General features: G+C 39.6%; 1 protein-coding gene across 1 annotated transcript; it reads right to left on the bottom strand.

Annotated features, from left to right (window-relative positions):
* Nucleotides 1-2,034: 2,034 nt before the first annotated feature.
* LOC146730001 (uncharacterized) lies at nucleotides 2,035-3,132 on the bottom strand. The gene has a single exon (XM_085494372.1). It carries the CDS (start codon nucleotides 3,130-3,132, stop codon nucleotides 2,035-2,037), a length of 1,098 nt encoding a protein of 365 aa, XP_085350498.1.
* Nucleotides 3,133-14,300: the final 11,168 nt, after the last annotated feature.

Here is a 14,300-nt window from a genome sequence, read left to right as displayed (position 1 = left end):
AAACTTTCAAGGTCATAGGGTTTCGTATTCTGGTACCTCCAGCGGTTGCATACATTTCTATTTGGCTTAAGGATGAGCTTTTGTCTCAACATTATTTACAACATGCTGATCATTAGCCAACGTCCTTGAAAGCAGTCGGCGAGTCTTCTAGCGCACCCTCGACTGCCTGTCTCACCGGATTGACACCCATGTTCACCATGGTTACTGCATAGCCAGGACTTGCATTTACAGGTTTGGTGCCATACTGGATGAAGGGTAAAGTATCTCCCTCAACCCCTTGTCCTTTCGGCAAACTATCCATGTTCACACAAACTGTAAGACTGGGAATTACACTGACAGACACACAGTTTTAGAGATGGCCATTATCTGCCCTGCCCCCAAGGTCTTTTTGTTTAGGCACTAGTACCTATGTTACTTGGAATTCCACTTGAAGGTGTCGATGAAAACAACCAAGAGAGGGGGTCAGAAAAAAAAGGAAGACCTAAAAGACGATGATGAGATGCAATTGAAGAGAAGGCCGGTATCTTGTGGACTCATGTGTCACAGGATTGCCAAGCGTGGAAGCTATTGTGGAGGCCACTCGCCAGCAGTGACGTGGCAGGCTGAGATAATGACGAATATAGTAGGCAAGTGTCCAGATGATACGTGGGCATTTTGGTATGTAAGCTGGCTCTCGAAACCTTAAGGCAATATATTCGTTCTTTAATTATCTGAGAAAGGGAAAGGGTTTATTGCATTTTTGTTGATTTTGCCAAGGCTTTTGACTCTTTTGATTCTTTAAACTATCAAGTCAGTGTATTGTGATGTGAATTCATGTATCGAAATTGATGTTGGTACATCTGAATATTTTCACTGTAGTGTTGGTGTGAAACAGAATAGTATTCTAAGTCCTCTCCTTATTCATTGAAAACAGTATTATTGATTATAGGTTTTAATTATGTTGAGTTGAATCAATACATGTTTACACTGCTGTTGGCAGGTACAATTGATAGGATTAAATCTTACAGCAGAAAATTACAAAATTATTGTGCTATTGTGCAAACGGGACTTAAAGCACAGCGGTCCATGAACGAGGAATGTATTGCAGTGTTAAACACGAAAAACATATTTTGGTGTGATGAAATCATGTAGAAATACCTATAAAGCTATTTGCAATATAGAATCGTAAGCACAAGAGATAAATAGTCTATTTGCGTATGGATTTGGCATTGCATGGTCAGCTCACACTGTGGGAGATGCTATTAATGGCAAAATCGAGGCAGATGGGGTAACTGATAGTTATGAACATGCGTGGTACAACGAAGTGTGCGCTATTAACAAACTATGTATGTATTGTGATTTCAAAAGTATGTTACAGCCAGAAATATATACTTGTTGATAATCAATAATGTTAAGCACAGATATATATGCACTTGCCCGTATCCACTGTGCATGCCATAGTTTTAGCATTGCGGAGTGGCGTTGTTTTGATTTAGTGATTGATGAGAGAACATGTGCGCATTTTGCTTGTTAAATGCAATCGAGTACGTAGAACCACATTGATTGCAAAATAAGTTTGGCATATACCTACACGTGACAACTTTATAAACAAATAATGACATCTAACTCGGTGAGTGTTTCTAAACCTAGGAAAATGTATATACAGAGCCAACCAAAAGAGCGAGGAAGCACGTGCTTGAAAATTCATGTAATTAGGTATGCATATGTGTGGTATATTACTACTGCTTTAGTCATATGGACCTGTGGTCTAGAAAGAAATTTATCAATAAACAGTGACATGGTTACATGGGTCGGTAAAACGGTAGATGCAATGGTCGGAAATTAAACACCGTTCGATGGAACAGAACGCAAATCTCGTAGCTTCCTCGCCCTCAACGAGATTTTGACGGCCATTTGTAGCTACAGTCTATTAGAAGGAGGCTCACAGCACTGTATGTATGAGAGATTACCGGTATGTCGGTAAACAAGGTGACCATAAACCATTAATTTAAATGTCTAAACCACTCCCCGATATGACGATTGAGTTGAAGATGATCAATTAATACTATGATACTCCGCGCTTCCACCGGAACCAGAGACATGGCTCTTGCCCAGAGAACTAGTATTGTCTCTTTTTATTTCGTGATGTTTTTTCCACCATGCTGTAACTGCACATATTGTTGAACTCAGAATAACCAAGCAGCACCCAAGCATGGAATAGACATTAGGAACTACACGCAGGCTGTACGTTTGTAGCAATAGCGCAAACACTATTTGCGTGTTTGCCAGTATAACAATGGTCGTGGATTCGATCAACTGTAGTGCACGAAATCGGCATATGTCTCCCAGTAGGTTAGCAATCGCCATTCCCGCTGTTTTCGAGACAATTGCCAAGTTCATAGTCCAATTTGGATTTTCCACAACTAGAGTAAATATTATAGATAGCACGGAACCAATTATGCCAATGTTAAATAGTGTTTTTAATACGTGAGTGCGTTCCCCTAGATGTCTCGCTGACACACAGCCCAGGGAGAACTGGTAAGCCACACATACTGCCAGAAGATACGCGAGTAATTCGTGGGATTTCTTCTGCTCAGGCTGCTCGCTATTGCCGAAAATCACAACTGGCTGTGCAAACAGAAGGACACCGCCGGTATTGAAGACAATAACTACAACAACGATGGTATGAATACACTCTTTGTTAATTACCAGGGTGAGAATAGGAGTGAATATGGGCATGCATCCACGTACAATCCCAGTAACGTTACCGATAGGTCCTAATATTATTGCAAAGTTCAAAGCTACAGTACCTCCAAAAAATAGCATTCCCATGGCAAATAAAATAACCCTTTCTGCATTATCTTCCCCAAATACGTTGATTTCATTGAATACTGCAACTGGGATAACACTGACACCCAAGGCTAAATTCAGAAAAAATGACGCCTGAAAGGGTGTAATCATTCCTTCCTCTTGGATTATTTTAGACCAATAGTACGAGAAAGCAAAGAATATAGCGGCGAATAGACCCAGAGCAATTCCTTTCATAGACTGAAGAGACTCTGAGCATCGTACGTGGAACACGGAAGGTGGGCATTTGTTAACGCCATCTGACTCGGACTTGCTGTTGGCAACCGGTGATCGAAGCGGTTCCATTTCTGTTGTTTTCAGATGTTTTCATGGATAAAATAACAACATAAATTGAAGAGTAACATGGTAGCAAATGTGATGTTTGAAAGAACTATATTTACCAATATTCGGATTACATTTAAACGAAGCTATATATAGATGTAAAAATACGTGGAAAAGATATGTGCAGGTCACTGGGTGAAAAATAACAAGCCATCGCTGCAGATTACAATTGATAGACCCAGGTCTTAATATGTTTTTTTTATTAGTTTTAGATGATCGAGAATAAGATGATAAGAGTGAATATTGGCAGAGGTACATTACTTGGTGTTTGCAACGCACATTGTATTGTATGGTGACATCATGCCAAGATCCCATTCTAGTCTCATCTCATAGATAGCGAGACGGATGCTACTACCTTCTGACATGACATAGGTGGTTTGTAATAAAACAATAAAATATGTATTACCACATTCATAGTGAAAACGTGTAATACATCAGAAAAATACAGCAAATATATCCAAGCAAGTAATCCATCATATCGTGAGCAGCTATTTTGATCCACCTGGACATCTCAGTATCCTAGTTACCTCGGGCATGCGCATTCGCATTTTTCTGAGTTGGAATGCTTATGCGAGAGCGAGATTGTAACGGGATCTTGGCATCATGTCACCCTAGTTGCAAACCCCAAGTAATGTACCTCTGATATTGGAGAGGGCACATGGTTACAAATTTCAAGGGAACAGCGCCATCTTTTTCTTTTGGCTAGCGAAAATGCTGGTAGATATATCAATACACAAGAAAAATGCCTGAAATATTTCATCTTTGATTGATTGCAGTAGTAAACATGTAAACATTTTAACTTCAGTGAGTGTAGTAATTTGCATGTCAATGAACTTTAATAGATGTGCATACATAATTACAACTGCCCTGTATTTGACCATCTGGTTAGTTATGTAACTCTCTTTATATAAAGGTTGTACACTGACAATAAAGTTAGTCTGTATTGGTGATTGCTGCGTGTGTGCTTGTCTCTTTCTCTGGTTTGCAACCATGAAGTATTACATTGGCGCCAAGGATTTGTGAACATATTGTGCACATAATTACTGTAATAGGCATGATACGAACCAGAAAAGACCAGACGGTAAGACATTTTGAAATAGAAAGACCGTGCTTAAAAAATCATACTTGTCTCCTTACTTTGACACTGAATATATTATCTGAACTTCATTATGGCGATGCAAGGCAGTTTCATGCTCGCTCAAATATCTCCCTTTGATGTCCACGGTGACCCTAGCACCCTTGCATCACGATGGAAAAGATGGATCTCTCGATTTGAAAATAGCTGTGTCGCGTGAAAAATTGAAGCCCCAGTACAAAAAAGGGCTATGCTATGAGACAGGGGAGGAGAAGACTTGTTTGAAGTCTCGGAAACACTGACTATGCCAACAGAACCAGAATATGATGACGTTTATAAAAAGATTGTGAAAGCTTTAGAGGACGATTTCCACTCTAAGAAAAATATGATTGTGACGTTGAAAAACGTCAGAAGGTGACGTGACGTTTATGAAGTGGTCTCTGAGATACTTTCATACGGCACAGTGGCAATTGCGAGACTTCACAAGACCCAAGATGGCGGACCACATGGATGACCACAATACCAACTGAATCAACGCAGCTATCGAATTGCGAGTATCTAAACGTAACTAAACGTGAGCTTGGCTACTTCGGATGACTATACTGCATTATTTCACAGTGTTGATGAATTCCAGTTGTGATGCCAGAACATTTGCTCACGGTATTCAGACTTGTATATGTCAGCTACATTGCGAATTTCCGTCATTTTGCGCTGTTTGAAGAACAATTCGTTGTCAGTATTGTTGCCTTGTCCGCGAAATTGCCTTGTACGCCACGAATTAGTGAGCTCTAGGTAAATCGACCTTGAACTTTCAACTTGTTTGACTGTCCAACCTGAGTATTTCGTGCAGTTATTAAAATGCGCCACGCATGCGCGATATCCATGGGCCTCGTATAAACAAAGATGGCGACTTTTACTGTTGCGCAGATCATTGAGTACAAACTGAGACATTACCAAGCCTTAATTAGGTATTTTTTAGGTGACTGGGAGGTATCGAAGGAGTCACCAGCAGTAATTAGTACAAGTCGCGCCCAGGTCAAACCTTATACTTGTGATTTCCATTAGAAGAGCGCGTTGGATTGTGGAAAAATTAATGTTTACAATTGTCGCAAATGCGCAGCGCGACGACCGCCACCCCTTAAGTGACATCTAATCTATCAAGTTTGATCTTGTGCAAGTTGATAGAAAATTCTGCCGCATTTTTTTTTTCGCCGACTATTATTTTGGTTTTCATAACTACGATTATTCTTTTGCAGTTGCAATCATGTTAATCTTTCTAGTGCAGCGTGGGAACTGATTATTGCATCGGCTCATTAGATTGAAGATACGCCCTCAACGAATAACAAGTGTGCCTTAGCTCTATAGTCGCTGATGTTAATTTTAGATAGCTCTGTTTCCATTAGTTATCGCCCATCATAACAACCATATTGCAGTCTGGAAACATACCTGGTTTATATCTTGAGTACATACATCGTTGGCTAGAAAGTCCTCCTTGTGATTAGACGCCTTTCTGCTGAAATGTAAACCACAACGGAATCTGTGAAAATATTCTGTTATTATATACCATGACAACCAATCAGATTAGCGCATAACAGGTAGACATTATTACCCCTAGATACCTTTCTCCCGAATTTACCTGATTTACGCAAATAACTTGTTAAGGGAACACGACACGCTACAATATACATGAAATAATTAGTTTGTCATGTTTGCTTTCACTATTTGATTGCCTTATTTGACAAAACTATGATTTCGGGTGTGTGTGTTTTTTTAGACGCGCTTCTTGTGAGTTTCGTCAGCTACGCGCTTTGAGATATTCGATCTGCAGTTGCGCAATTCGCCTCTCTAAAGAATCTGAGATGTTGTGGATTTGTTGTGAAACGACACCATTTTTTTTTGAATTGGTCACTTATTTCTTGCGTTTTGACAGTATATTTGCATAGTATATATGTAAAGTGTATTTGTTGAACGAGAATGATGTTGAAAATTAAGACTGTACTCAAGTAGTGTGCAGCTCCGTCATTCTCCGTCGCAGAGACTATGGGTCTTTTATCACTAAGCTAGGTAGTCGCCAGGGAACGTCCCACGAGTCTCTGCCACAGGCTAATTTAAATATTAATAACCGGACCTACATTTAGCTTTGCCATGAGTGCGTTCGCGTCGCTCCGTGAGGGTGCCCCAAACGACGTGGCAGTAAGTAGATGTATTGGTCCGTTGCTATGCAAGCGAAAATCCTATAAAATGTATAAAATTTATTTTGAAATCACGCCCACTGGCATTTTATGTTTGAGAAAATTACCTAAATACGTTTGTACTTATCTGATCGATTTCCTAGTTTGCTAACTCTTTTCTAACATCGCCCATTAAGTTCTATCGTGGAAGCCTTCAAAGATGTATAATTCTAATTTCAACAGCATCATCCCTACAAAGAATTAATTTTAACAAACAAGCCTGATGAGGTTGCGTGCGTTGCGCCCTCGGCAGTGCTCCAAATGCAACACAGGTTTTATGCCGTTCGGCCGGCGAGGGCCTACTCACGCCTAGATGTCAGGCTAACGCGACGCTTCCTTCAGCGCAGCTATATGCCACCAAAACACTGGAACTAGCTTCACACGGAGCTGCACTCTCCCTTGCAGAGTCTTCTTGACGTAGGGAGCCACAGAGAGCTGCAAGTAGACTCTGCCACAGGCGACATTTTACACCAAAATTGTTGGTATTCCGCGTTTTTTTTTAATTCATTTGTTTCTGATATCCTATGCTTCTGTTGAAAAAAATGTGTGTTATTTAAAATAAATATGTCAAATATTTTTACATTCAGTGCTAAAATCTTTTCAAAATGTTAAAATAATAAAAAAGTAGATCGTGCGGTAGGAGACGTAGATGTGAATCGTCAGTTCAAATCATCTGTGCGTTTGCGTCGTTGCCTCGGGGTGACTCGGGCGCCTCGCGCCTGTCCAGTTTCCATTCGCCTGCTATATGACGTCACAACTGGGCGATGTTTGGAAAAAGATAGCGAACTAGGAAATCGATAGGTACAAACGTGTTTAGGTAATTTTCTCAAACAAGTGGGCGTGATTTCAAAATAAATTTTATACATTTTATACGATTTTCGCTCGCATAGCAACGAACAATACATCTACTTTCTCTCACGTCGTCTGGGGCACCCTCACGGAGCGACGCGAACGCACTCATGGCAAAGCAAAATGTAGGTCCGGTCATTAATATTTAAATTAGCCTGTGGCAGAGACTAGTGGGACGTTCCCTGGCGACTGCCTAGCTTAGTGATAAAAGACCCATAGTCTCTGCGACGGAGAATGCGGAGAATTATATCCTCTGGGCGGAGCTACGTCACAAGACGTTCCACGTTGCTAAGACGCGAAGTACCACATATTTCTACGGGTTATGCACGCGTTGCTGAGGAACGCGGAACGCCGAGCGAAGAGCTGGTGAAAATTTGAGAAAACAACACAAACTCAATTTTAAGGTAATCCTGAACAATCAAATTAATATGGGTTATATACACGCAGGGGTGATCTTGTTACACTGTTCAGGGGAGTCTCAACAACCATCCCGATGTAAACTTTTTCTGACAGTTTTCGGACTTTGTTTTCATCGTGGTGGTTGCCATGCGGTGAAAATGCCCGGATGTCCGCCCCCGAGGATACTCTCATAGTTGAAGTATTCGGGTATGCACTGCTGTTTTCACGGTCGAGCCGACATTGTCGATCTTTCGTCGATCAGAGCACTCCCACCCAAAATTAAGTACCCAACGTCCTGGAATGTATATAGATGTCACTTACTGATATTTCACAAAAAAACGTGGCTAAACGTCTAAACCGTGTGGCGGGTCCTGGTGGCAGTGTCGCTGTGGCGATGCGAGAATTTCAGAATTGATAGCAAGAATTACATGGTACAATGACAATGATGACAACTAATTTATTTTGAATAAATATTGGATAGGGTATTATTTCTGACAAATTTGAATACCATCGGCGGCCCTAACTGAAAATGCGCGTTCACCGACGCGCTTAGACGTCTCGTCTAATCACCATAAATTAGCATATCGATCGTAAGCGCAGTTTCGTGAAACTTGACCATGTGATTAAAATGTTATTATCTTACATCACTTTTTTGTCAATGTGGTTGATACTCGTGACGTCATTGACAATTATTATCCATGACGTCACTCATGTTGACGAGCTATGCCAGAAGACGATAAGATGTATAAGCCAAAACAAAGAACAAAATTTACAAATGAGTAGTTTAAAACAAAATAAGAGAAACAGATATATTCTACAATCTGTGCATATTTACCGAAATGACCCCAATAAAGGTGTGTATATATATATGTCCGTGATATTTTATTTTAGGGAAACTTTTATTGACTTGTGCATTGATCCAGGTGGTAGAGCGCCCTCACCGTACAACATGCCGTAAATATTCCGGAACTCAGCTATGCTATTTCGTATGCACGGTTTACGTCGATTGAAACACGTATACACGCTCTGGCAGATATCAAACCAATGAAATTCGTAGTATCTCATTTTTTTTCATAATTTATTTATTGTTGTTATTATTTATTTTGTTTTACTTGAATTTGTTTTCACAGATCTTACATCTGGGCATTTTTACCGCCTGGCAACCATCACGGTGAAAACAAAGGCCGACAACTCTCAGAAAACTGTACTTTGGGATGGTTTTTGAGACTCCTCTGAACAGTGTAACAAGATTATCCCTGCGTGTGCAGTATATATATATATATATTTGATTGTTTAGGGTTACTTGCTTCAAAGTTTAGTTATTTTCACCGGGGCTTTGACCGGCGTTTTACAGCAGCTCGCGCAGAGCCCATATAAATGTATAGGGCATTGGTGCTCGTCTTAGCAACGTGGAACCCGAGCCCGAGGTTTTGAATAAAGAGTCGAAAATACGAGTACACCTTTCTTATAAATCGCGCCCTCTAGTGCCAGAGTGTTTGTATGTAACGTAATTGGGTGTCACAGAATGCCGCTATCGTTTTGATCGGAATGTTTTAATATATTTTAGAAGACGGATAAAACCAAATACAGTGGTTGATTCGAATAACATATATTGCCGTCACTTCAAAATGCAATGTACGTCATTTTGAATTTGCAGAGGCGCCCCGCTACTAGAGGGCGCTATTAATGGGAATGTTGAATGATGTAGAAATGTGCGCCGAATGAAGGTTTCTATATAATCTTGTATGTTGAGTTGACATAACATGAGCAACATAAATAAAGTAACATAATGTTACACATGTGTGTTAAATTAACTTGGCGTGCGTGAACTAAATATAATGGTTATATTTTGAAATAACGGGAGGCAACATAAACATAGCATAACAAAAAAATAGTAAGTAATATGAGATAAGATAAAGTAACATGAACATAAAGTTACATGAACATAAGGGGATAGCATGATATGACATAAAAAGATAACATGAGATAACATAACATAAGCGGATAACATAAAGTAACATGAACATAAGGGGATAATATGAGATAAAATAACATAAAATAACATGAACATATAAGAGGATAATATGCGAGAAAAAAACAAAGTAGCATGAGCATAAAGTTACATGAACATAAGGGGATGATATGAGATAAAATAACATAAAGTAACATGAACATAAAGGGATAACATGATATGACATAAAGTTATTTGAACATAAAAAGATAACATGAGATAACATAAACATAAGCGGATAACATAAAGTAACATGAACATAAGGGGATAACAAAGTAACATGAACATAAGGGGATGACATAAATGACAAAGTAACATGAACCATACAAGGGTAACATGAGATAAGATAATATAAGGTAACATAAACATAGGTGATAACATAATAACATAATATTTGCGCATATTATGTTATAACGTGACAATTAGTTTGTAATTATGTTACATTAACATGACTTACGCGATATTAACATAAGTCATGTTGCATTAGCATCCATGAATGTATAACATATAACTATTATAATGGGCACTGTGACGTAAGCTGACCCGAGCCTCGCTTTCGTGTTGCATATAATGTCGTAAATTTGAATAGTTTGATAAATAACCTTTGACCGAGATCATTTCGATTTACAATCACAAAATTGAATAGGCTGTTGAATAAACATTGAATCTTTCGTATAACTATTGTAGACTGCGTCAACTTCATCGTGTTTTCAATTGTCTTGAAACAGTTCTTTAAGTAGATTGCAAAGCGGATGTATATGGAAGTCTATGGTGTGTGCAGAAAAGTATTAAAGGGCGATACTCGTCGTGCCACGCATGCGCAAGAAAAAACATGGCGACGTTGACTGTTTCGCAGACCAACGTGTACAAACTGAGACGTTACTTCAACTATGTAATTTCTTTGGTCGCTCAGCTCAGTGATAAAAGACCCATAGTCTATGCGAAGGAGGATTGACCACCGCTCTGTAGTACAGTGCGACATGGAAGCCATAACGACGACTGTCACGCTTTCTGGCAGGAGGATCGTCACCTGCGCACGCGCGGGAATTGAGTTCCAAGCGACTATAATAGCACACGCTAAAAACGCAAAGCCTCATGGGTAGACGCTTGTTTGTAAACGATAACACGCTATGACCATCCGACGCATGCGGAGGTGACGACTCCGCCGCTTTAAAATCACATAGCGTGTAAGTCATATTGGTGGGTTGTAAGTAGTTCTCGACGATTGCGATTTGTTGAACATGGGGTATTCAAAACTCCGTTTACAGCATGTAGAGCCTTCAAACAACCCCGTAAAAAAAATTATCTCGTGAAATGAACTGTTTCATTGAGTGAGTTGTCGTATTTTCTCATTAACTCTGGTTATGCCTTCGGAAGGAAACTCTGCAGAGTGAGGGCGCTGCAAACGAGGCGTGACATCCAGTCTTTTCATCCAGAGGTATTTTCCGGGCAATTCGAGACATTTTCCTGAGCAATAAATTAGTTAACGCTCGGTCGCTCTATTCACAAAATACTTCAAACAGTATTATTATTTGTTATTGTTCAACAGTTTTGATCAAGCATTAAAGGCCATAGTAAACTGTCTACATTTGGTCTAAAATTAACAAAATAAAATTATCGAAAATGTATAGAAATGTTGTATCAAGGATCAGTCGAGAAATGAACATGGCTTCGCAATGATTTAGGTCTTACTAGTATCTTTTCTTTTCTTTTTTCTATAAAACGCGGCAAACGATCAAAATATCTGTCGGTTTTTGTTTACGTTACTTTCTAAGCCCGAACGTCTTAGCGCTACTTTTCTTGTGGTTTAGGAATCTGCTCGTTGATTTACTAGGCGGCTTACTTCACTACTCGCCGTACCTAGGACCGGAAGAGTGGTAACCGCAAATTGCTCTCGTGTCCGTCCACAGCGCGTCACGGCTGCCTGAATAAAGGAACCTCAGTGCCTTTTGTTTGGCTAAAAAAAGAACCCGGCAGCTTTTGATGGTAACAACTATCAAAAACCGACAAGACACACGCGACTCATGCATGCCGAACATTTCCCGCCATTTGAGTTGGTTAAATATCTTCGTTTGTTTGATAAACTATTTTTGTTTTCGAAAATACTTGCACGTTCCGAGCTCGAGATTTCATTCAACCGCGCAAAAACATGTGTTAGTTTTGGGAAACGCAATCAATGCTTAAAATACTTATTCAAAAAAATAGTGTGTTTTTTTGTTTTGTTTTTTTTCTAATTCGAAACATTTTTAGATTTTTTTCAACGACTTTTGGAACATAAAATACCGGTTCATTGAAGCGAACGGTCACGAGTCATTACTTCTCGCGATATTTTATGTAACATGTCAGTCGGTGATCACGTGACAATTTCATCGCGTTGTTTACTGGTCCATGCATGGCTGACGTACTGAACATGATCATAATAAACTCACGTGACAAATGACGTCACTCAGATAACTTAATATAAATTAGATAACATATTTACAGAAATCGAGGAAAGTAAAGTATGGTTGTTATGGCCCTCGTTTCGTCAAGTGGCGTTGACATTAATCCCTTTTGAGTTTCTTTATGAGAAAATTGTAACACAACTAATGGCATCTTTATTGACACTTCCATCTGGGGCACTCACTCGTAATGTTTGGTTTTTTTCGAGTATATAATGATCATAGTGGCCACAGTGCATAAACGTTGCAGCTCTTTTGGCATATCATAGAGTGGGAACCCCAACTGTGGGAATGGGAGGGTTTGGCAGATCGGAAGGACGACATTAAATTATTCTTGGACTCGCCGATTATATAAGGGGGTTAGAAAATGAATTAACTTCAGCAGTCAGTCACAATGATTGTGTGAAAGCTCAGCGAACATTACTCTAAATTAGGGTATACCGTTCGTGTCAAAATTACACTATCTTCTTTCTTGTTTCGCGCCATCGAGTTGTAGTGCGCAAAGAAAAAAAAACGATGCGAAACAATCGCAAAATTATTTGAATTAATAAAGAATAATTGACTAAAAGATCAGAATATATAATTTTTGAATAGAAACAAAGCAACAAGTGGCCGACCATAATTTTGGCAAACTATATAGTTGTGGCAGACGATATAGTTGTGGCAGACGATATAGTTGTGGCAGACGATCGTTACGCTAGACGAAAGGGTTAAATATTTGTTTCCTACCCTCTGTTATTAGTTCAACTTAAGCAAGCTACATATTGAAATTAAACGAACTTCAGTAAAAGTCGAAAGGCCAAAATGTCAAACCATTGTTCAGCAAACTACCGGTGAAGGGTGTCACGTGAATCGACATGGCGGGAGATGACCCCTCTCGTTATTCCACGGACCAGTGATGCGATTCACGATGGCGGCGTCCTTTGAAGTTATGCCATAACGATTCAAACGGGGCATAGGTAACAACCGGCGCATGGCGTTTCTTTTTCATTGCCCCAAGAATGCTTCTGTCTGTGCTCGTTGACTGCTTTATCGCGTTTAACAAAAGTGCAATTTTCAACGTATTTTTTGATTCAAATGGGCGTAGTTTTTCATTTCTCACGGATATTGATCAAAATTGTTTAAAAAATTTGATTTATTTATTTTTTTTGTGTGTTTGTGACACAATTTACTTTGGTGATCAAAGTGTGTCCAAGAATGAACGCAGACGATATTAAAATGTGTGTTCACGTGATGTTCACGTGTTGTATTTGTCTCTCTTTCGAGGTACACTTTTTTCTTCTTCTCATTGGTCCCTGAAGGAATGTTCTTTTCTTCCCTCAGGCTGTGGATTTATTGCTTTTCCTAATTCACACAACCTCTCCCTCCCTAGTTTTGTTTTTTCGCTAATGTGCAATTTCGATGTATACCTAAGCCTAGAATAACATTACATAACGCTGCAAGTCGGGCCACAGTGTTTATTTAGTTCATGGTTGAATCGTCTCTGCGTTTCACTCCGAATCATGTATTTACCCCGCAGACGACAGTTTCAGCCGAGAGTTTTAACCGATTATGTATTATCGTCACGCATTTTTTTTTCGGGGGCAATTGATGGTCAGTTGCCAGGCAATGATATTAGCACACGGCGTCGGTGCCTCAAACGCGTACCGGTTGCTGCATCGTTTGTGTCCGGCCTCTTTGTCGGCTAGGGGGCTATTTGTACAATCTATTCGCCGGTATGACCCCATTTGAGGTAAAGTGAGATCGGTTCGTGATTTATTGGACGTATGTATTAAACGGCGGTACTTACTCCACTGAGCATCTGCCCTTTTGTCGAACTACAATCTGATTCAAATCTGATGTAGTGTACGGGCTTTAATTATTTTGGCCATAAACTTATTTTTTATTATATTTGTTATTAATGCCTTTTTATTTTATTATTTTACTTTGATTTTGTGATTTTTTTTAATTCCGCCCTACCTACATCTGATCCGACGCCTATGTAAGTCCCGTTCAAATCTCGCGTAAGTAACAGCCAATCACAGCCCCCCTTTTATACAGGCTGTCAGTTGCTTACTTTTCAGTGTATACGGGCAAGCTTTCTGTACATTATATTTTGCCCACTTGAATAAACCATTAATAGAAAA

This window comes from Saccoglossus kowalevskii, chromosome 20 (genome assembly GCF_978046115.1).
Source record: "Saccoglossus kowalevskii chromosome 20, keSacKowa6.1, whole genome shotgun sequence".
NCBI lineage: Eukaryota > Metazoa > Hemichordata > Enteropneusta > Harrimaniidae > Saccoglossus > Saccoglossus kowalevskii.
This window is presented reverse-complemented; position numbering and strand designations above follow the sequence as displayed.